Source organism: Mixophyes fleayi, chromosome 6 (genome assembly GCF_038048845.1).
Source record: "Mixophyes fleayi isolate aMixFle1 chromosome 6, aMixFle1.hap1, whole genome shotgun sequence".
NCBI lineage: Eukaryota > Metazoa > Chordata > Amphibia > Anura > Limnodynastidae > Mixophyes > Mixophyes fleayi.
The window spans coordinates 50,604,243-50,627,821 of NC_134407.1; the positions used below are offsets into that span (position 1 = coordinate 50,604,243).

At 40.9% G+C, this 23,579-nt stretch overlaps 1 protein-coding gene across 2 annotated transcripts in view; it reads right to left on the reverse strand.

Moving 5' to 3' along the window:
- The window catches only part of HERC4 (HECT and RLD domain containing E3 ubiquitin protein ligase 4), a 45,800-nt gene that overhangs the window by 1,143 nt on the left and 21,078 nt on the right, over positions 1-23,579 (reverse strand). The window contains exons 16-24 of one of the 2 annotated variants that reach the window (XM_075216447.1): positions 21,880-21,903; positions 21,184-21,282; positions 20,252-20,419; positions 20,026-20,169; positions 19,435-19,601; positions 18,601-18,667; positions 12,527-12,609; positions 2,647-2,830; positions 723-825 (exon numbers count right to left, since the gene is read on the reverse strand). In XM_075216447.1, coding sequence (XP_075072548.1) covers positions 723-825; positions 2,647-2,830; positions 12,527-12,609; positions 18,601-18,667; positions 19,435-19,601; positions 20,026-20,169; positions 20,252-20,419; positions 21,184-21,282; positions 21,880-21,903 — 1,039 coding nt within the window. The remainder of the gene's footprint in view (positions 1-722; positions 826-2,646; positions 2,831-12,526; positions 12,610-18,600; positions 18,668-19,434; positions 19,602-20,025; positions 20,170-20,251; positions 20,420-21,183; positions 21,283-21,879; positions 21,904-23,579) is intronic. The other variant, XM_075216448.1, reaches the window with a different exon arrangement.

Here is a 23,579-nt window from a genome sequence, read left to right on the forward strand (position 1 = left end):
AGGGATTTCGAATAAAGAGCTGTCTGGCACTACAGTTTAGTGTCATTGCGACTTCTATTAATGTTAATTTAAAGCGGCAATGTTGGGATCCCGCAGGTCAAGTGTTTAAACACTAACCCGACGTTTTTAATACATTCGTTTTTTATTTGTAGGTCTCATGGGTGTTGGATTTTTCGCAATCGAAAAACCGTACCCAACCCCTTTGGAGGTCCGTATGAGTGCAATCTGCCTGTGGACTCAATTTTTATGTAGTCACAAAACATGTCTGACTTCTAATATCTTTACATTTCACAATAAAGGCCATCAACGTTTATTAGAGAATAATAAATCGGTCTTCCTAATAATTTAACAAAGGCTATGAAACAAATGATTATAGGGAAATATATATTTTTAGAGTACAGAGTTTTGCTACTTGCTGCATTCCGCATCTCATTGACTTGAAGAACTATAAATCATCACACACACACTGCCCTGTAGCAACTACGTTTTACCATTTCACATTCATTGATAGTTTTATATATGTTACATCCTGAAATACATTCAAGCTACGTGGTGTCTTAAACATGAATAGAGTTATTTTAGCCTATGGTCAGGTGAATGAAGTACTGCAGCAAGAGCATTCAGATTACACATAGAGCTACATTGTTTCAGAGATCAATGATGAATGATATTCAAACTATCATGACATCAGAATCAAATAATAAAATAAAAACCATACTTACATAAGAACTGCTTTTTCTTTTCAAGGGATAATTCATGGAAAACCTCCCAAAATATTTTAATCGTTGGGTGATCTGCCCAATACTCTCCTTTATATTCTGTATGCTATATAAAATACAATGTAAAATATTGCATTAGTGTTTAATGCATATGTTGTTGTTATAGCTTAAATGTTAAAACACCCAAAACAGTGGGCTGCAATTTATATCGCTAATATTTAATACATCTCTCTAATATCCAGGACCATTCCTTACATAAATTTAAACTTTTCTCCTAAAAGTCTACCTAGTTTAGCCTCATTTTTTTTCCCTATAAAGTAAGGGGACACCAGAAATGTCTTTACTGCTTGTATTGCTCTTGTACATTTGAATATTTCATTAAATTGGTGGAAATAATCTATAAAATGCATTTTTACTTGTTTTCCACCAGCTCCAAGTCCTTTTGCAAAGAAAAAAAAAGCTCTGCAGCCACATGCAAACCAGGAAATGCTCCGACCACTTGAATCTCATTTAAATATTGCACCTTGCATGAGGTGCATGACTGCACATAGCCCACATTTATCAATGCCCCAATGTGCTCAGCTTCTATAATCATAAGATGCTCAATTGTGCACGCTCAGACATCGTCATATTGGCCCACAAGTCCATGTTGTTCTTTGTATAAACACTAATGTAGGTGCAGAACATCACAAGACCACCTTTATAATGTAGGTCCACTGTTTTCACTTATGTAAATGAACAGTTATAGCGGGAGAATCTGCAACATACTTCTGGAGTGAAAAAAGCAACCTATTTCTCCACATGCAATCGGCATAAATGGACATGCTATGAACTACCACAGTATACAATCCTGTACCTGTACAAGGCTGTTGTGGAGACACAGCTGATCTGCACAAATATACAGATTATAATACAGATGGAAAAAACATTAACTTAATATTGGAACTTTGAAAATTGCATTTTAATGCACAGACTACACAGACAATAATAGTATGCCTTAAAAATAATGCTACACACCAAGACACAAGACATCAAATATATATATATATATATTTTTTTTTTTTATTTTGTAACTGTTTTATTACTGTTAAATTAATCTTTAAATAGCATTTTGAGACAAAAAAAATTACAGGCTTTCCAAATCATTTTAGGATTATCATTGATGTAGATGCAATCACTAGATGGCAACTATGGTTGCCACCATTTCCAGAAATGAAAACTACCAGCGTTCCTATCCATGACGTTTCACTCATTAATATAAATTCAAATAATTTTATGTATTTCTAATAAATCAATATCCACATGGATATTCTAAACATATACTTATTCATTTATATAAAGACTATTAACTGAATTAATGGATTGTAACTTTCTGGGGCTTGCCAACCTATTGAATTACAGCAGTTCAATATATAAAGAGCGGCAGCTGTAGTACCCCATGAGCTAAACCACTCATTGTGTGAAATGCGCCTGTCCTGTTTGGAAACTCGGTGGAATACAATGGTCGGTTTCCAGTTTATGATTATGAGCCCAATTCACTGTTATTTACAGTGTTGTAAGTCAGTTATTATTGTATAATTTGTAACAAAGTGCTAAACAAATTTAAAATCCAGTTTTCTTCTCTCTCTTCTCTTATATGGATCTCTGATTGCATGACTGGACAAGTGAGGACCAGTGAGAGGGAGAGTAAACCCAGACCAAGTGATATAGATCATATAGATCATAGATATAGATCATAGTACCATTTATAATATTGAATTTCTGTTTATTTACAAAAGAATCCAACCCAAAACGAAACGTATAATGCCACACCATTCTTAGACCCTACTAGCAGAGATGTGGGGTACATTTGTCTGGAACTTCCACCATTTGCGAGTTCCAAAATGAAATCCATTGAAATGAAACAAAAGTATTTTGGTTTACTAACCTTCTCTAGCTCCTTCCAGTCATAGTTTGTGTTGCCAATAACCATGGCCTGCAGTTCGTTTGGCTGGAAGAGCTCTAGAACATTCCCTCCACACACTTTATGAAAGCCTGCGTGAAATGCATTAAACAAGGAAGCCACTGAGCGATTGAAGATGTAGTCCACATAGGCATCTACAAACTCTTGCCTGTGAATTAAAACAAAAATAAATATGTAAAATTAAATTTTTCCACAGGTAATAGTGATCAGAGCCCTGAGCTAACAGGTTCCTTAATGAGGAAATGCATTCTCTGCTCTCACAGTATAAGTCAATCCTACTTCACCTCCGATGTCAATGAAGATACTGCCTTTCAGCCAATCATAGAAGGATGAGTAAGGAGGTCAGTGGATTTGGGGACAATTGAAAGAGATCAAACAGAAATCTCATTATTAAGGCAGGGGAAAGATAAAGACTTATGGGTGATTTTTGGTTCAGCATTTGGACTTTTAAGGTCATGATCAACAGTATACCTTAATGTTGCTCCAAATCATAGTTTACTCAGTGTATCTAAAAATGTCACTATGTTCAGACTTGGGTTAAGGATGAATTTGCTTTTAGAAGTTGGATAAAGGGCCTGAGCAATTGGCCATTAGTCAATTCCTTGTTTCCTCCTCTGTTCAATGTTTGACTGGAATATACAGAATGCCACATAGATCATTATGGAGAGAGGATGGTGCAGTGAACACAGCTGACTGAGTACGGCTCTAATGATCATGCTCCATTGTGAAGAGGTATGGGCAGACCAAGTCCTACACTGATGGAAGCCAGGTATCAGCTATAGGTAACAGAGAGTTACCAGGGGCATATTTTATTAAGAAGGGGTTGTCCAACAGTCACAGTTTCAGTCCACTACCTTTTAGCAAGAGGTTTTCATGTGTAGGCACAAAGCAGCTAGATGTCTTTTTTAAGCTGATGAGAAAATTATCTTTTACATGAACCTTATGTTACTTGAATCACTTTCTGTCCAGGAGCAGACAGTGCTCTGTTTATGTAGGCTCAATTGTGCATAATTTGAATCAGCTGCTCTCCAAGTACTGTCTAATTACACAATACTTAAGGACAGACAATGAGGAGCCATGAAGAAAACTGTATTATTATGCTACAACTTTTCTCTCACAAACACCAAGATAAATATAGCTAATGAAGCAGAGAAGAGCTGTCATAGACACTGAATGAACTGGCCATAAGAATTACCTGCAATGGCTCCAATGTATAGATAGATGTCTTAGCTGTGTCACTGGCAGTGTGCAATACAGGAGTGTATCCACAAAGCATAGTCTAAACTACACCTATCTACCCAACACAACACAAGATGACCTACAGGCATTAATCATTTTAGAATATATATTAACATGGATAAAACATTCTGTGCAAAACAAATTTATAATCTAAGAGCAACGCTTAAACCAAAGCATCTCTGAGCTGTTTATCGGCAAGAATAGCTGCACAAAAACAAAACCTCTAGTAAAAACGTTACATGAAGTCCCAGTAGACCTGGGCTTCTGCCATTTTCCACACACCACAATACTCCCATTTCCATTTATAAGAAATCGATGTTAAAGCATTTGAATAATGCAGCAAAATATGTAATCCCGGTACACTGGAAATCTGTCAGACCCCCTTCAATTCAGAGTGGTCCAGTAGAATAGACCTTTATATGGAAATAGAGGAGTCGATCTCCTCAGCTCAGGATAAATATACAGAAGTTACAGCGACTTTGCTGAGGATTAAAGGACCCGATGCCTTCCACTGTCACCTTGGCTACAGCCCGCTTCCTTAATTCTCATTACCGTTTACTTCACTTCTTGCCTCCGATACCTGCCGATAATGATGATTCTTTTGCAGCCCTTATCATATTGGACTTTGGCCTCTTTTTTGGGACATGTCTCTATCCAGATTACCTACCTCCTGTCTCACCTCCCCCTGTACACCATCTAGCTTCCCAGTACTAATAGTTATTACATTTTATTTTCTGTTATATTATTTATACAGTTGTTAAATTATAGAGATTCACATAAGATGTTGTAGAACTGTATCTACATAATTGTTGTATGATAAGCAATAATGAACCCAAATTAAAAAAAAAAAAAGTTACATGGATTAACTCATATTTAAATGTGCTCCTGTATCCATTAGGTGGAGCCATACCAAGCAGATTTAAAAACAGCATGGAGGATATACAAGGTACTACTCATTGTTTCTAATTTCTGTTTGGCTATCTAATTGCTTCTCTGCTGCATCAGTTAGTACGTATGGAATGACGATGTCTACTTCCAAAAAAAACCATTTATGAACCATGACTTAAATATGTGAAAATATATATATTTTTTTATTACTCAGACATGATAATTAACAAACAAAGGTTATTTGTTCACACTGTTATTTATAGGTCTATCATCAGATCTCTACATTATGGGCCTGAAGAATTTGCCTGGCTGCCTGAATCTATTTATACCACGTAGTCATGAGTTGTTAGCATCGCTGGAATATCTGTAAGCGTTGACCTCTGTACACTTGACAAGCACCTTCATTTTGTAAGAGTGACTCATTGGTTAGTTTGAGGACTCTTAGCACAGAGGGGGCCTGGAATCACTCAGCCTTCCTTTCATCACTTACAATTTAAGGGCTTTATAAAAAGAAATCTTTCACAGAAGACCTCCCTGATGTTCATGAGAATGGGGCACACGAGCTTATAGCCTAGCAGCAATCTAATATCTGCTATATAGAGAGTCAACACCAACCATAAATGATACCGGACCACCCTGTCATCGCTCTGTACAAATGTCCACGCTCGGACCCCAGGACCACTGCTTGAGTCTCTAACACTTTAGTGTCTTTAAAAAACTGGCCCAATCTAACATACATAAGTGGTCTGATGAAGGGGCCCACCAGTTATATACTGAATACAGGGTCTATTACTTTTCATACTAAGCAAAACCACTGCAAAATGATTTAGAACCCCCCCAAAAAAACAAAACAAAACCCACAAACAAACAAAAAACTATATGTACCTTTGGCCATACACTACATTAATCAGCAGGGCAGTAAGGATATATTATCAATAAAGATGGTATTCAAGATATGACATATAATAGTCTATTACATAATTTAAAATTATTACTCGACCCAGAACCGATGACAAATATACAGTAAATAAAGGTCATACGCATGTATTGCTATAGATTTATATGACATCTAACAAAAGTGATATTTTATTCATTACTAATATAATATACACTGATTTTATTATGTGTGATGATTATATATATATATATATATATATATATATATATATATATATATATATATATATATATAGATATACATACACACACACACACACACACACACACACACACACACAGTGTATATACAATCGAACAAAAACACATACTGATATTGATATCTGCACACAGATACGGATTTTAAAAGCATCAAATTGCCTTAACTCTGGGTGAGCACACCCATCAATCTTACCAATGGATGCGAATTGGCAGCAAGTAGCCCTTGCAGTAGGAGTTCTCTCTATATAGTGTTGACATTAACTGGCCTGCCCAGTGTTCTCTACCAGTGTGGTAGGTAGCTACCAGCACACCAGTCACCCAACTCCTGTAGGCACACTAAGAGCAACAGTTCCATGTAGCAAGATGGCATGTTGCAGATGAGCATCAGAGGTAGAAGACTGAGCAGGAACCACAGTTGGGCTGGTAAGGAGACAACTCAACCACCAGACACCCTACAAGGATAATCCTACCCTGTAGGGTTAGACTTATCCCAGCCTGATGCAGCTGTGCACATGTGGGGATGAGCCCGATTCCTGTGCATCGTTAACGGCTCCACACACTGGGTCCTACTCCTTGCTATGTGGTCTGAAGCAGACGATGTGAGCACAACGTGCCTTTTCCGATGCTCTGGATCTAGAGGAGACAGTGGTCGCAGACGCAGCTTGTTTACTGGTCAAGCGTTGAGTGCCTTTTTCCCATGACTGGAGCAGCCACTACGTTACACCTCCGCTAGGCAATAGACAGACAGCTGAAGTGTAACAGACTCTGAACGCTAATCGAGTGCTATTGGCCTGTCAACAATAATCCTGCTTAACCTACCCAATGATACTTACCTTTATCTGCCTATGTCTAAGCTGGTACCTCAATTGGCAGTAACATGGTGTCTTTTCTACTGCACATTTGGCCACTATTACCTTCTGCCTGACACCTGCCTTTGCTACAACTTGTACTTTCCCTGCTGTTTACATGTGAAGTGGTTTGTCTTGGCCACCTACATCTGGATTTCATTTTGTATACTGTGTACCCCAATGGGCTGTGTGAAATCCTTTTGAACTGTGCTACGCATTGCCTCTGTATTGCCTTTACACTGCCCGTTTGGCGCATTGGTACCTGCGATTTCAGTCCAGTTACCAACTTCAACCCCAGAAGCAATATTTCTTCTTTTTGTCTTTGCTCCCCTCCACCTCCCCCTACCCGTTATCCTTATACTATTAACTTCCACAGTGCTCTGGAGATATGGAAAACTTTATTGGGCCTGTTCTTGGTATATTTACCAGCAGTGTCTCAGTTTCCGTGACAGACAAGTCCAGTCAAACCGCTGCTGTGGCAGTCTGATTGGAGAGATTTGCCAGATCCTCTATGTTGCCCAACTCAGGAGACACCCAGGCTACCTCTCAGCAACCTTCAGCTCCTGCTGACCTCATAGGGTCTCGTTCTGAGCTTGAGGCTAACAAGTGTCCAGACGGACCTCTCGTTATCAGGCATGATGTTCACAAAACGTGAGAAAGGATGGGAGAGGCCAAACATAGTATATCTACTTTGGAGGATTTTACTGTCCCATGAGAGGTGAAATTTCCAGTCGTGCCTCTCACTTCACTGTTTACAAGCAAAAACTTTTGAATCTGGAAACGAAGATTTTTGTACTTCTGTTAATTCTCTTTCTCTGAATCCATCTGGGGGACACAGCTACTGTGGGTTGTATGTGGGGAGCCTGGGAGTTGGCACTTAACAAGCTAATAAATTTGTTTATACTTATTGACTAAACTCCTCCACTCTGCAACCCATCCTAGCTACAGTGTAATGCAAAAGACCTAAGGAAGGGAAGTCAAACAACCAAGACCAATCAGTAGAAGAGCAAAAGGGAGGTAACGCAGTTTCCCCAGATGGATACAGAAAAAGAGATTTAACGTAAATACAAAAATCTTCTTTTCTCATTCATCCTATCTGGGGGACATTGCTACCATGGGGACTTTCTAAAGCAGCCCCTTGAAGGGAGAGAATGCTCTGATAATCCACCACGCAACACTATGGCCAAAAAACAGCGGTCGTAGGGTCAACAGTAACAAGGTTACCCATGTGAATAGCAGCCAGAGGATTATATGACTCCTCAGCTGAGGTGATGCGCCAAAGCACCCACGAGTGCAGCCCAGTCTACCCCCACGGAGTGGGTGGAATGGAAACCAAGCCAATACAGACGGAGTCCAAAAGAACCAGCCATGACTGTCAGACTGAATACAGAAACTCCTGGCGATGGTCTGCTGAGCTGTCAGCCTTCCCTAATCTCAGCATAAACCCAATCTAGTGGAAGCCAGGCTTCCTAAATCTTAACAGCCACTCCACATGAGATAGAGGACACGACCCAATTGGTAAGAGAAAACACTGAAATAAGGTCCCAAGAGGCAACTACCTCCTGAAAGACCGGAACAGAATCTCCATGTTGAATTGAAGCCTATAAAGCCGCATTGGCTGAATAAGGGAACTGTGTGTCACAGTCCTGACATGACGGATAGGAAAATTAGGTATACAGTCATCTGGCCCCCAGCCTGATATCTTACACAAAGGTTCTAATCGGGAAAATCCACTTCATGTGGAAACAACACTTCAGCTGAACCCGAGGTGGTAAGGAAGTTGTTAGTGAAGAAGTACATAGTGTCCTGGAGCCACGGCAGGAACCCTTAGACAAAGAGGACACACATCTTGCCAGTTCACAAACCTCTGTCTTTACAAAGGAAGTCCAAGAAGAGGAGCAGATACCGAATCAGTCAGGAACTGATCCGAAGACTCACCTGTAATCTTCTGTGGAAAGTGAGGACCAGGAATGAGGGGGGGGGGGGGGAGGGGGGGTTAGATGTGTGAAGGACTAATGCTCTCACCTCCCCACATAGGCCCTGCTCGCCCTGTGGCACTGTAGTAGCCACAGGCTTCCTGGCCTACCCGAAGGGTGGCCACTATTCTGGTTGAGAATCTCCGTAACCATCAGAAGCCAGCCATAACGACGGGACTTTCACTGCATGGACATGAAGGCCGCCTCAACAATAGGAACTCTGGTCCTGAACAGAATCCAGGTCCTGGTCACCGTGTAAAGGCACCCTGAGATGTATATTGGGTAGAGCCACCCCCAGCACAGTCTTTGAAGATCTGCGTAGAGACTATCCCTTTCCCGGCGGGACCATTATGACAGAAGTCCACCCAATGAACTAAACTGTAACTGAACGCCCTGATGCATTCCTGGTCCTGCCCGCTCTGTTGACGTATGTCTTGACCCTGGCATATTCAGAGCAAAGAAGGGCTGGAATTCTTGAAGAATGACCGTACCCCCTGCTGGGTCAGTAACGTGACACTTTGGTCCAACCCATGTCTGTAGAACCCTCTCAAAGATCAGGTTCCTTAGGTCAGATACGGAGCCCCCCCTCCCCTTAGATGAAGGACAATGCTCTCCAGCCCATAGGCCGGCATCCGTGTCACCATGTACCATTGCCCAGGGCCAAGGCCTTGTCTGTCTAGAGATGGTCCCGTAAGGGACACTCATTTAAGTAGGGCGTCCTCTTGATACAAGTTTGACATTTTAGCATCTGGACTACCCAGTTGAGAGTGAAAACCAATCCTTTACTTACCATATGCCCTGGATGGAGTAGGATGTAACCTCCCTTCAGGGAGAATCACGAAGTAGGATGCCATTCCCAAAGAAACCTCCTGTTTGTGAAGCATTAGAGAACAATAAGGATGAAACTCAGTCTGTCCCCCAGAACACACTCTGGCCAAAGACTGTGGCCTTGGTATCCAAAACAATTTCCAGTAGAACATTCTCTGTGTGGCAACAAAGTGGAATTGAGGGAGAGAGAACCATCACTCCTGTAGACACATACTCTGAAACCTGGGTAGGAAGCTGTTATGGCTGTAGCCATGTCTGCAGTTCCCGCTTCATGAATATACCATTGCATCATAGCAGATGGGGCAGAGGGGGAGAGAAATAACCCCTATCTGGGATTCTCCCACTTCTACAGCGGTATCTGTCAAAATCGGCTGTTGTGCGGTGCTTTTATATTAAATCCAGTCTCCTGCTCCAATTTTCCTTTGTGGCCAGAATCATGATCCCCAGTCCCCCCTCCGCACGTCAGGGGGAATGGCATGATCCGAATTGTAAATGGGCGTGCGCATTCTTAGTGGCTGGTGCTCTCTGCCTAATGGCAGCGGCGGACATCTAGCGCGGTTCTGAGTGACAAATATCCGCATTCTTAGTGGCTGGCGCTCTCTGCCTAACAGCAGTGCCGGACATCTAGTGCGGTTCTGAGTGACAGCGGTCAGATAGAAACCGACGTTGTCACTGCTTGTACTGCAATAGCAGTTTCTGTATGGTGCGTCCTGTGCGCCTCCTGTGGAAGCTGGGACCTGGTAATGGAATACTTTCCACTACTAACCCAGTAAGTGCATGTACTGCAGTGCAGCACATACACCCCAATTTCTAAGTTTAAGAAAAGAGATAATAAAATAAATCTAATATCAGCAAAAGATAGCTGCAGAGCAGCCACAGTAAGCCCAGCTCCTTGGGCACTTAAAATACACTGAGGCTAGGAGGGGCTACAGAGGGGAGGAGTTCAGTCAGCAAGTATAAACAAATGTATTAACTTGTTAAGTGCCAACTCCCAGGCTCCACATACAACCCATGGTAGCAGTGTCCCCCAGATAATTTGAATGACAAAGTAGACTTTGCAGCAATATACGTTTTGTTGGCCTCCGTGAGTGTGCCGAGGGCTCCATTCCGGAGCTCTGACTTACGCAAATTCTTGGAATGGAGGCGTGTACCCAGTTACCTCTCTGAGTAGCTGGAGCAGACAAAACAGGTGAAAGAGAAATCAGAAAACGTCAGCCAGGCTCTGAAGAGTGCATATAATGACCTAGAAAATGAGGTCAGGGCTCTTCCAGAGGACAACATGATGGCTCCCAGGAAGGAATGGGAATTTATTCTTCACCAGAAACTGTCAGAGAAATATTTGCTAGCAAAAACATTCCCTATCTGCAGATGATTCTAGTGAGGAATGGTCAGTTAAGGAGAGTCTCCAAAAAGAATTACTAAACACATGTATAATGAAACAGACCATGCTGACCATCAAGAAAGCAGTGGATGATACCTCCATTTACGAGGAGGACATGCAGAAGAAGATGGTCAGTAAGACGATTTAACAAGATTGCTACTTCTAATTTGTCTATGAAAGAAGTTAATAATCTGTTTACATCTGGCCAAATGTGCTGTATACAGGTTGCAATTACCAAGGAGAAGGAAGCTGACAAAAGGAAATGAGCAGAACCAGGGAAACTCTGCAACATAGAACAAAACAGAAAGGATTCACAACCTGATGGGGAAAATCAGAGAGAAAGAACTGAAACACACAGTTTATCTAATGAAGCAAAATATTTGTAATTGAAGGTGCACAGGGTAAGTGAAAGATGGAGAAACACTGTCAGAGAAAATGAGCAGAGGTTAACTGTGTACTTGGCAAATTACATGCACCTGACTGATCGTAAAGTGATCAGCACCAGAACCAGTGTTTACAGGTCCAAGCATCGCATTAGCCAGTAAGACAAATGACACCAACCAGACATTTGACATTGTTTAAAATGTTTCCTTATTTTTGTTTGGTATAATTATGTTAATAATATAATCTTTTTTTATTCACAATTGTTGGGCATTCTTTATTACTATGATTTTGATAATTTTGAAAATTTTCTAACTTTTGACTGCTGGTTATTACATATATTGATTAACTGGGTGTTATATATAAACACATATACATACATCACAGAGATACACAAACAAATATACTATACACACACACACGGGCCACGCATGTACTCGTCTGTTGGTTGAGAACATGATGGCGGATGATTCATCTGACCATACCATCTTCCTCCACTGTTCGGTATTCTACTGCACCACTAAACTCACAAACATGCATTGCCAGGTATGATGAGCAGTTCATGCTCTGCAACCCAGCTATGAGATCCTCAAATGTGGAGTTTATGATGAAACTGGCTGCTTGTGCCACAAGTTGGAACTTGCAGTCAATTTGATCTGCAATCACTCACATGCTTTACCTTGCAGTTGTGCGGTTTCCTTTTTCCCTTGGAGATCCTTGTGGACATCACCTTAAGCACCTTGCTTGTGTAATATTAGCAAATTGCACCGTTTTGATTATTGAAGCTCCTGCCAAACACTCCCCTGGCAATCGACACCGAGGTCTCATCTTACAGGCATGCTAGCCATAATTATATGCAATCAAGCTAGTGCTGCATTTTTATTCATAACCCTGACCACGTGGGATGTTATTTGCACAATCACACATAAAACAAATCAGTGTGGAAGACTTGATGGTTCACATTTACCCATGTGTTTCCATTATAAATAATTGAACAATAATCATTAAGATAGTCTAGATGGATAATATGGTGTTTATCTGTTGTAACTATTCTATTATTTTGTTATAATAAGGTAAAAGGATATACTTTATATACAATTTATATCCAGCAGTGATTATACCTTAACAAATTACTAGAAACCTACTTATTTTTTTGGTTCACCAGTGTCTCATCACCATTTGGAATTAGATTTCGGACTTCTGTTGTCCCAAATTTATCCACTGTAATCTGTGAGAACAGGGAAAAAAAGTATTTTTTAGGGGTTAAATGTGCAAAACATAACATCTGGTATTTAAAATAATTTGCTTGCCATGCCACAATGTAATTTACCAAATCTAGTACTTACCTTTAATGAAGCATCTCCTTCTTTAAAAGGAGAGAATTTATGGTCTTCTACCCAAGGCCACCCCCATGTCATCTAGTTAACATCAGCAGTTTGAAGAGTAGATCAAAATATAATTTGCACTACTTGGTTTAACTCAATGTCAGGTTTATGACACGCTGGCAGGAAATGTTTCAGTAACTGTAAATGCTAGATACACTTTAATATAGAGAGTGTTCCTAGCAAACAATTATATATAGAATAGGCAAAACAGAGCTTTTTGACTCTTTTCAGATGCTTTTTCAGGTTGGCGTGGTCCCATACTAAGTAGAAAATAGGGGACTATTTACATTTTTTAAGTGAAATCTACACATACCTACTGGCCTTTTATTCATTGCAGACAATTCATCTACCACTGGACAAGTAAGCAAAGTGACGTGACACTGCACTGCCCTGCTAAATATATTGTTATTAATGGAAATTTACAGAGTCTACTTTCAGAGCCATGAGTGCTTTGCTGGGACAGAGTTTCTAATCTAGCTCTGTGGATGATTGCAGGGGAGAGCCACACTTCTAAGGAAAATGTGATAATGAGCTGCTCTGCGGAACAGCGGCTGGTAACCCTTCGCCCTTGACTTCAAAGAACTAACAAATTCCTCCTATTACATCAAACACTGGTTTCTCTTTCTTTTCTTGTTTCAAATAATCATCATATTCAGTGGCGCACACAGGGGGGGTTTCTGGTTCTCCAGAAACCCCTTCCCTCCGCGAACCAACGGTACTGTACAGCAGCCGCGGCGCTGTCAAAGAAGCGTCCGCGGCAGTGCTGTATTGTAGTATAATACAGCACTGCCGCGGATGATGCTTGACAGCGCCGCGGCTGCTGTAGAATTCAGACTCACCGAAATGCAGCTCCCTCTCGCAATTTTTTTTTTTTCCGGGGGGCGGAAACCCCCCCCTTTTAAATCCTGCGTTTGCCCCCGATATTGGCATTTCTACCATCAGTGTGGTCCCACTAGTATCTATATGAGGAGATATTTTATTGTTGAAAGTTAATTTTATTAATTTGCGTGTATGTATGTCCATGTCTATCTTTTTTAGACTATATGGAAGCTGGACAGTATAGAGTTAGCTTGATCTCCAAGTTATATTGTTTTTGGTGGCTATATTTATAGACTTTTCTATGGAGATTAATATATTTTATTCTGATGGTAATATGAATTCATGTTCTGGCAAATAATGGTATGTCTTTATGTTCTAGTTGTTTGGTTGGATGACTGAAGTTCCTTTTGCTCTGTGTTTTTTTGATATGATCATGTTTTCAATTTCTGTGTATTTGAACTATGGACTAATGAGTAATTTGCCTTTCAAGAGAAAGACCGACAAATATGCATCAGTCAGAAGAAATACATTATTCTAATCAAAACATTTGTGCAACATTATTGGGCTTTCATTTACAATGCCTAAAAAAATAAAGGGGTGGGTGGTGAGAAGATGCTTTTGGATACATTGTATGAGGCAAGAACAGCCTACTCGTAATTATGTCGCATGATAAAGTTGGACAATGAGTTCTAAACTGATTTTGCTTAAAGCAATGGGAAATAGGCAAGTACTTCAAAATGTGCTACATGGGGAAGTAGGCGCACTTGTGCAGATAACGAAGCATTGCAATTCATAAATGACCCTTACTGACGGGGAAAAACCATTTGATACTTTTCACGAACTTTGATTTGAGTTTCAGGTTGTCATTTAAAAAAGTCTTTTGGTAATCCGTTTTTGATCGGCTATTCGGTAATCAACTGGAAAGCATCATTTAAAGCAAATAGTCCAAAGGTATTTCTGATTAAAGTTCATTAAGTAACCAATAGATTCCACCTGTAAACAATTAATCCTGGATATTTTGGGTAGATGATTGCTACACATCAAATATGTACCTCAATTGTTCAGATATAGCTTATATTTTGGATCACAGTGTAACTGCCACAGAAGGGGCACAGTCTACCCAAGGGCTGCACTGAATCCATTTGAAGGATGCTGCTCACCAGGGGGTATAGATGGCGCTGGGAGTAAGGCACAAATACAGTAAAGACTTGACTGGTCTGCTCCTATCCCTCTATGCCTCCTAATGTACAGAGACCCATCAGTTTTTTAACTAACAAAGACTCAAGGTTAGGACTGGAACAATCACCAAACAGCAACTAGGGATGTGCACCGGCCACTTTTGGTGTCTCGTGTTTTGGATTCGGATTTGCTTGAGGTTTTGGGTTTGGATTTGTTTCGCAAAACACCTGACGAAAGGTTTTGGTTCGGATTTAAGGTTTTGGATTTATTTTGAAAAATAAAGCACAGCACAGCACAGCACAGCACGAGATATAGCAGGACCGAGGACCACCTAACACAACCTCCCTCTACCCTGATCAATGCCCAAGTGAAGATGGCGGCGGCTAGCAGGGAATTTATAGAATACGAGTATCGCGAGATCCGACAGCGGGATTATGACTCAGAGCCTCGGTTTCAGTTTTGCAATTGGCGGGAATACCCGGATCTGTCCCGGATCGGCAACGTTCGGGTGGGCTCGGATTTCAGATATCCGAGCCCGCTCATCTCTAACAGCAACTAAACTCAACAGAAAAACACAACATAAAGGGGTTGGGAGCGCAGTGTCCCCCAAATGGATACAGATAATTGGATTTTATGGCGAGTTCCAGTATTCTCTTTTCTCATTCATTCCGTTTAGGGGGACACTGCTCACTATGAGAACGTTCCAAAGCTGCACCTAGGAGTGGGCAAGCTCAGACTCTGCTGCGTACAAAACCTTTTGCCCAAAACTGGTGTCTTTTGAAAGGAAGACGTTGAATCTGAAGAATCTTGTGAAGATTTGTACGGAGTACAACGTTCTTGCCTTACACGATTATTCGAGGCTCAATGCTGCACCGCCCAGGAGGTGCTCACCAATCTGGTAGAGTGTACTGTATCTTAGAGGGAACTGGGGTGTACCATGATCTTCTCAGTCAGCTTGGTGCCACCAGAATTACTGGCACACCCTCTCTCTTAGCCTTCTTCAGTATCCGAGGTAGCATGGATATTGGAGGGAAAAGATGCATTAGCTGTTACTACCAGAGAACAGTCATGGCATCCACTAGCAATGCTTGCGAATAACTGGCTCTTGCACAGTATCGAGCTACCTTGTGGTTCAGCTGAGAGGCCATCTTGTCGACCTCCAACTCTCCAGAATTTGGTCAAACATCTCTAGAGGAGGGACCATTCTCCAGGATGGATTGCTACCTATTGTCTACCCCTGGGATAAAAGACCGCCGAGATCTCGGGCATATGACGTTCTGCCCGGCACATGAACTTGGCTGTCTACCATATTGGTAGATTACTTCTAATTTCCCCTTGGTGTTTTATATATGCCACTCCAAAACCTCTGAAGTCGGAGGTTTAGAGTCACCACTCCCCATCCCTGCAGACTGTGGTCATTATTGTCCAGTCCCATAAAGAGAAAGGCAGGTCCTGGTTGGTCCTTCATCAATAGCCACCACAGAAAGGATTGACTGGTCTGTGAAGACAGTTTGAAAAACTATGCTGCCAATTGAGAATTGAACCTTGACCACCTGGCTAGAATCTCGTTCTGGAATGTCCGGGAGTGAAAGCATGCAAACCACACTTCTTCGAAGCAAGATTCCATTCTCCTAATCAGTTAATGTAATGGAGGATACATACTTGCTTGGAAGACAAGGACTTTATTGGTTTCTGAACGGCTAGAATCTTTTCCTCTGGTAAAAACAAACACTCTCTGGAGTCAAAGATGAGACCCAGAAAAGTCATGCTCTGGGCTGGGGCATGATTGAACTTTTGATTATCCATGGTCAAGCGCAAATGGGTCAGAAGAGAGGCAGAGCTCACCTTTTTAAGAAAGTCACCCAGGAACAGTATGACAGTCACCCCTTGAGAGATGCCATAACTTCTGTAAATACTGTAGCCAGACAAAAGGGTAGTGCCCTGAATTGGTAATGGAATTTTTCGATTGCAATCCTGAGAAGGATTTGGTGGCCTTCCTATATTGGGATGTTGAGATACGCATCCTTTATGCCCATGGAGAAGAGGAAACCATCTTGTTCTATGGAACTTAATGTATGGATTCCATCCTAAACTTGTCCACCCTCAAATGTAAGTTTAGGGACTGCAAGTTCAGGGTGGAAAGACAAGAACGGTTTCTGCACAAGAAAATGTTTGAGTAGTAACTCAAAGCCTTATGCTCCTTTAGAACTGGGACAATCACCCCAGATGACAATAGGGACTGAATTGCACTTGCAACGGTGTGAGGATACTGGGTTTATTTGGCCCAATTCTACCCACTTCACACTGGCTGGCCACCCAGGGATTCCTTAATATGCTAGGGAAGCCTCCCCAGTACCTTCTAAGGTTCCTATAGTCACTCAGGCAAATGTAGTGAAAATGTTTTTTATTAATAAATGTAATGTTGTACAATCACTAGAATTTTATATACTAAACAGTAAATAAATTCCAGACAGGTTTACCACATTATCTGTCCTTTTCCCCCCACTAGCTTAAGTAGTTACAGTCACCTGCTGTCCTGAATTGCAGAATCCAAAACCCTTGGATTTCTCTCGGTCACAAATGTAGTCTATTGGTAGAGAACAGCAACTCAATACCAGCCACCTTCCAGGAATCAATCCTCAGACTAAATACCCCCTCCCCCCCTTGAGTGGTTTCTTATACCAGGTGCCAAATTTCCACAGTGCTTTCCCCTCCCTGGGCAAATCTCACATTGTTGGGTGCTGGATCAGAGGATTGGAGGGGAAGTGGAGAGAAGCTGTCCATCCACAGTCTCCCCTGCTGGGTCCCAGACAAAATCTCTGGACTAGTCCTGTGGAGGACAATGGATACTAAATGGCCTTCCCCACTCCAGGTATAGGACAGCACACAGCCCCTCCTGAAATTAACCCCTTACAAGCTTTTTCAACCACACCTAGCTTTTAGCTGTTCAGTACTACCTGTTGAGAAAGGAGGAGGTGAATGAATGTAGCTACAGTCCCCTCACCTGTATCCTGCAACTGCATCCCACACCTTAACTATAACCCACCTGGCTTCAAATATAAGAACAATGTATAACAGTATCACTGCAACAACAAACACATTTTTAGAGTGGAAGGAGCAGGCCAGACAAGTCTTTACTGTATTAGTGCCTTACTCCTAACACACCACTCTCTATACTCCATGGTGAGAAGTGTCCCCCAGATGAGGCACAAATTAGTCTAGTCAATACTGGGTAAGTTAGGTTTACCAAATGGTTACACTGCTGCAGAACTGGCATGGTCCAACAATGGTTACAATGTCAGGGAAACGGTATAATGTATCCAATAATACCAAAGCATATCTAGAATACAAGCCTGCTCCCATTACATGCTCTGCAAGAAATCAGTATATCTTGGGTCTAATTTAACAATATACTGCAAAAAGCAAAAATATGCTGTAACTAACAGCAGTAAATCAGATATTAACTTTTAGCAATGAAAGTGGTTGGTTATGTTACAGCAAGTGTTCTACTTGCAATTTTATTATTAAATAATGTCTGCATTCTATAGTACATATATTCTGCGCATTCGAAATGCCTCAGAACATCTAAAATGCTCAGGTAGTGCATGTTATCCGTAATCTCAAATAGTAAAGCCTCCATCGCTTTGTTTTTAGGGAAAGTACCATTTTACTATGATGTTTAAGGAATTTAAGACAATTGCCAGAGGAGAAACCTGAAACTCATCACAGAGCAAAGAGCAATAAGATCTTTTCGTAGTGAGTAGGTCCCTGGCTCCAGCAAGACTTGGAGGAGGTTAAATATGTTGTCAATGACATTTCCAAGAGCAGACACTTACTGTAAAATTGAGACAGAATATATTTTCAATGTTATCTTCCTCATAGTCCAACAGCTGCTGCATGCTCCTGAAAGACAGACAGATTTAACACCACATCACTTGCCTTTATATTCTTAAATATATGCACTTTTTTCAAATGTTATGAATGATTCAAAATTCTATGAGTGTCAAACAAATGCACAAGGTATGAAATAAGTAATAGGAACAAGGTGCACTCCATCCATCATACACTATTAAACAGAAAAGAGACTCAAGTCGCCCATACACTGGCAGATCCGGGTACTAGGTTTGCGCACCAGAATGTTTAGGCAGTTTGACCACCCATGTTATTGATCTAATTAGATGGTCCGATGACTATTGGGACTGCTATTTGTTTTATGACGACACAATTTGGGCACAGATGAGGCACGAATATATGCAAATACTGAATGGTTAATCAGATAACCAATTTATTGCTCAGCCAGAAGGGGGCAGTCTATACAACCTTAACATTTGACACAGAATAAGGGTGAGGAGGTTTGATTAGAGCTACATTTACAGGCTTGAGGGTTAATCACTACTACCCTATAAGATGAAAGTTACATTTGTTTATTTCCCAAGTTCAGTCTACACCACTCACTCACATATGATGAGACAGCTTAAACCATTGCTTCACACTGAGAAATACAGCTGGTCCTCAATGGGGACTACATAACAAACTGTGGCAGGACATTTACACATTCACCTTATGCTCAACTATGGGAGGTCAACAGAGGTCATACTTAAGAAAAAAGGTAGCCGAGTCCTATGACAATGCGACTTCTCAATGCTATTAATATGGACATCCTCACTTACCTTCCAACATCTGGTGATAATTCTTTTAAATCATCCAAGGTGGGCTTTTTTTTAAGAAGCTTCTTGTATAAAGCCAAAGGGAAGTGAAGATCAACAATCGTAAAGTTGTAAATTGCTAAACCACAAACAACACCGATGAGGTGGAACAAGTCACTGTCCTCAAAGGTCTAAAAGAAAAAACCCAAAAAGAAAACAAATGAGATATATTGAATAGCAACGTTTGTCCTGATACTATAGCTTAAGAATAATCAAATGCTGCACCAAGATAATTCCCACATTGCTTTTCAGAGCAGGGTTGGCAGCCACTGAAAACAAATTATCCTTGTTATTAAGTGTATAGCTCACTATACCGTTCATCTTAATTTAAAAGATCCAGACTAAAAAAAATTATCCAATTAGTTTTGCATATGAAAAAAAATATATTTACATTATTATACATTTTGCAGGATTTTCCTGAATTTCATTCTTCCACAAATTAAAGGCAAATTAATTACTATAGTAAGTAATGCATGATAAACTGCTTTGCTACAAACATAACTTTATCACATATGTTCTAGTCACATGGCAGTTAGACAATGTTATATTCTGTACCTGATCAGAAAACCAGATGAGTCTCGAATCTTCATAATAGCGGAACATTCCATACTTTGGATCTAAGAGTTCCCTCATAATCAGCAGGAAAAATTCCTTACGTACTCCACCTGCATCAACTGCTTCTTCACCCACAAAAATAACCTATGGTGGACAATAATAGGTTTAGTAATAATTAATGACTGAACTGAATGTTTCAAAATAAAAAAAAATGTTTATACTTTACCCTCAGTGGCTTCTTGTAATCAATATTTTTGGTTTTTCTTAAAACTTCCATAGCGTCTCCCACAATATTGTCTCTGCGCACTATTAAAATAAGACAAGGGTCCACCGACTCAACCACTGGCAGAAACATGGATGAAAAATTCTGCCTGTGGGCCTGGTCAACAGCCATCTAATAAAACAAATTCAGTTAGGTGCTGCCATCATCATCTTTAAAAGACAATAACTATTTTAAAAAAATAATGAACACTCAAAAAAATAGCTGAAAGCAATCTTAACTGCTCCTTCAGTTCCATAATCAACTAGTGGCTCACAACCTGGAGTATATACTGTACGTATAATGTTGCAGATGAAGGTTGTTGATGTAGCCAATTGGACATCCTTCATCAGAACCAGTTTACATTTACCCTCTTAGTGAGCCATGGAACATGTAGCTAGCGTCTGGAGTTACACATTGTGATTTATAGTTACATCCTTAAAACACGGGTTGATACTTTAAAATCAACAGTGAAGTTTATAATCAGCTCAAAATAGTGTATTTGTAGTAGCTTGCTTCCTACTTCTACTTTCAGAATTTTGCTTCCCATATCAGTGTTCTCCCCAGCACCTATTTCCCGGGTGCTCCAGCCGGCTGTTTTTACTTGCCACCCGGTTATTGGAGTCTTATTATAATAGAATAAAGTTTAGTTTCTCCTACTTGAACAGGCACTATGTGAGCACTACAGTCAGCAGTGTGTGTGTTAGACCAATGACCAACAGTCTCATCAGTCCTGGCAGGTGTGGGCAATAACCTCAAATATATATCAATATTATTACAAAGTATTACACTGCCCCCTCCCAGCTGCTCCTTAAAGCCACCTGGCTGGCAACGTTTTCTGTGGAGAACACTGCATACCAAACAATGTTGGAGCTATATGGCATAAACTAAGAACATACCTGCATCTGTATGTATGCATCAGTCTGCAGAAGAGTAGTCTTTGCTTGTGCATCAAAAACAAAGGGATATGTACAGATTGTGAGAGAACCATCTGCTCCCTGTAAAACAGAAGGGACAACACAGTGTGTAAATGTGATACGGGTAAATTCTGGCGATACACTTTATGCACACATTGAAGAAAAAGGGCAAGCTAGAAGAAACATGGAAGTGTTTTGTTGGTTAATTGTTGCTCAGTAGAGTCCAAGGTCTGACACTTCATTTAAAAGGCTCATTCTAGGAAACGCCATGCAAACAGGCAGCCATTTTGTCATAATATCTAGGTTTTGCAGTTCTATTGTTAACCAGGGGGAGATACCTGGCTTTTTTTCCTGACACATCAATATAACAGGTGTTAAGAATAAGTATATCATTAAGAATAATGAACTCTTTATATGTTACAGATATTTAGAAAAACAAGACCACCTCTAAGCAGCGAACATTGCCTTTAAAAACTAAATAAAAGACAAATAATTCCCTCTTTCCCCTCCCACCAGTCGATGTTGTATGGTAGATGGGACGATGCTAGAATATATGCTGGTTATGTTTATCATAATTAGGATGCACTCTGAACTTGGTAGAAAGATGCTGGGAATGTGGAGTTTAAGTTGCATGGATATGGCAGGGCGAACAAGAGCAAAACAAAATCCTATTCTTACCTCAGGCAATCCCTGGTTTACGTCCTGAGAAAATGCAGTAGGAGGAAAGCGCTCATTAGTACCCGAGTTCCCAACACATCTTACATACAGGTGCAATGTAAATATGATATAGACCTGCTCAAGCCAAATTTTCCGTCACTATTTCTTTTTAAAATGGAACTATGTATCTTCCCTAGTAGCAGACACTCTGATAATACCTCCATAACCTTGTGAAATGAAACAAACATTTGCACTTGTCTAGATATGAAACATTACAAACAGAATATTGGCCCTGTGACAATGGCTACAAAGGTAACAACGGCTGTCCTGTGCTGTGTACAGACTGTTTTGGGTAGAGACAGTTCAAAGTAACAAAGCTCTTTAGTACACCTCTCTCATGTATCAATGCCACATTCTAATATTCTAGTTCTAGATAAACCAACTTCATGGTCACAAAAGGCATTTCTTTTAAACACTTGCAATCATCTCAAATGCAACATGAAGTTACAAAAGACATAGGGTGTACATATTAAGTAGTGTCTACCCTTTGGCAGCTCAGCTGTACACTGCAGAGGCAGGTTTGGCTTTGGGTGGATACATTCTCCAGACTTTACATGATTTGATGCCACTTTTATTGTTTACATTTTGTGAGTAATTTTAGAGTGTTTCAAAGTAGTGTCTAACCAAACTTACATACCATAGTTAGTAACACAAACATTGTCAAGCCTACCATCTGTATTACTTATTCCTAGTCAGTTGATCCAAAGCAAATATTCCCAACAAGGAATAGTCCAATTTATCCTGAGGGGAACCTATTTCTTCCCAGATCATATTGGTAATATAACCACTGTCTGGGTCAACACACTATCACCTGTGCAAAATATTTTTTTTTGCAAGCAATCTTCTGTTGACTGTTTGTAACGTGTCTGCAATACCAAATATTGTGGAGGTGCTTTTCATCGTTTCACTGCTCTTATTGTAAAGAACTTGAATACCCTTTCAATCTAGTTGCTTTTCACTGGACTCTCACTGTTCTAGGGCTTGATTTTTGTGTATTAAAAGGGGGAAAAATTACACTCTCTCTCTCAATACTATTGTCTAGCCCAGTGGTTCCCAAACTTTTGCAGTTCGCGGCACCCTTAGAGTTTCCATAATTTTTTCAAGGCACCCCTCCAAAATAATTACTGAGCAGTCCTGTTTTAGAAGAAGTTGGGTCAAAAAAATGTAATAAGTATTTAGGTTAGGACAGAAATACTTATTTAGTTGTGTGCAAAAATGGCCCCTCTGCATCCAGACACGCTGCCCCCTCTGCATCCAGACACGCTGCCCCCTCACGCTGTCCCCCTCCTCTGCCCTCTGTCACGCTGTCCCCCTCCTCTGCCCTCTGCCACGCTGTCCCCCTCCTCTGCCCAGAGTGGCTGTCCCCCTCCAACTGCCCTCTGCCACAGGGGTGCCGCGTGCCAGCCAGAGAAAAACAAAACAAAAACGTACAAATCCGCACGTGCCAGGTGACGGGACCCAGCATCCTCCTCTCTCAGCGTGAGAGAGGATGCTGGGTCCCAGCGCCCGACTCCGTGCGGATTTGTAAGTTGACAAGCTGCACGAGAGAGGAGGATACTGGGTCCCGGCGCCCAGCGGATTTGTAAGTTTTTGTTTTGTTGTTTTTTTTCTGCCTGGCCCGCGGCACCCCTGTGACAGCGCCGCGGCTCCCAGGGGTGCAC